Source organism: Salvelinus sp. IW2-2015, unplaced genomic scaffold, assembly GCF_002910315.2.
Source record: "Salvelinus sp. IW2-2015 unplaced genomic scaffold, ASM291031v2 Un_scaffold7832, whole genome shotgun sequence".
In the NCBI taxonomy this organism is placed as follows: domain Eukaryota; kingdom Metazoa; phylum Chordata; class Actinopteri; order Salmoniformes; family Salmonidae; genus Salvelinus; species Salvelinus sp. IW2-2015.
This window is the reverse complement of record NW_019949092.1, coordinates 14,487-15,622: the sequence shown is the minus strand read 5'-3', so window position 1 is coordinate 15,622 and position 1,136 is coordinate 14,487. Positions and strand designations below refer to the sequence as shown.

The 1,136-nt window shown below is 48.9% G+C and overlaps 1 protein-coding gene across 1 annotated transcript in view; it reads left to right on the top strand.

Annotated features, from left to right (window-relative positions):
- Positions 1–580: 580 nt before the first annotated feature.
- LOC112079394 (kinesin-like protein KIF1A) overlaps positions 581–1,136 on the top strand; it is a gene marked incomplete at its 3' end in the record, with an annotated part of 13,517 nt that continues 12,961 nt past the window's right edge. The window contains exon 1 of the mRNA XM_024145366.2: positions 581–737. Within this exon, the coding sequence (XP_024001134.2) occupies positions 581–737 (157 nt within the window). The remainder of the gene's footprint in view (positions 738–1,136) is intronic.

Here is a 1,136-nt window from a genome sequence, read left to right as displayed (position 1 = left end):
ATAACGGCCAATTCTTTTCAATTTGCTGGGATATTGCCAGTGGGCTACAATAAGCGCCTGTAATAATATGAAATTCACAGAGTCCATTGGAGACAAGAGACATACTCTGCAGGATGGGGATGTTGGCTAGGTGAGGAGGATATTACAGGATCATTCAAGGGCAGAGAAAGTGCACCAAGGCCCCCAAAGGCTGCGCCCACCTATGTCTCACAAGACACGGGATAGAAGTTGGCCCTCAGCACAGATCTAGGAGCAGTTCACCCTCGTCAAACACAAACCTCAATCACAAGTGGGTAAACTGCGAAAGTGACTTCAGATCAACAAGTAGGGTGAACTCCAACGTGCACGGCCAAAACTACAGAAAAACACAGCTCTGGCTTCTAACAGAACAGCAAGAGCCTATAAGCTATATGGGTCCATGCTGCTTGTCTCTGACTGGTGAACAAGCCATACTGTTTGCTCTGCTCCCCCCTCTCACTCTCCCTGTCCTTTTCAGCTGCTTCGGCAATTAGGGGAGGCAGAGACAAGCAATCTCCTCTCTCTCTCTCTGAGGCCAGCGAGCGCAGCAGCGGTGGTGGTAATGGGCCTGTGGCTGTGCTTTGGCCTGCCTGGTCGGGCCCCGCTTGGCTGCACTCAATCTCAGCCCAATAAAAAGGCCTTCATTGGCAGGAGCTCTGAGCCACAGGAGCAGGGAGCTGTGGAGGAGGCTTTTAACAAAGGGTGGGAAAAAGAGGAGGGTGGGAAGAGAGGGAGAGCAGAGATGGATAGAGACAGAGAGAAGAGGCAGAGAATCAGAAGAGAAGAGAGAGACGTTCATCTGTACAAACAATAGTACGCAAGTATAAACCATGGGACCACGCAGCTGTCATACTGCCCAGGAAGGAGATGCGTTCTGTCTCCTAGAGATGAACGTACTTTGGTGTGAAAACTGCAAATCAATTCCAAAACACAGCAAAGGACCTTGTGAAGATGCTGGAGGAACAGGTCAAAAAATATCTCTATCCACAGTGAAACAATCCTATATCGACATAACTGAAGGCGCTCAGCAAGGAAGAAGCCACTTTCTCCAAAATGCCTTAAAAAAGCCAGACTATGGTTTGCAAACTGCACATGGGGACAAGAATTGTACTTTTTGG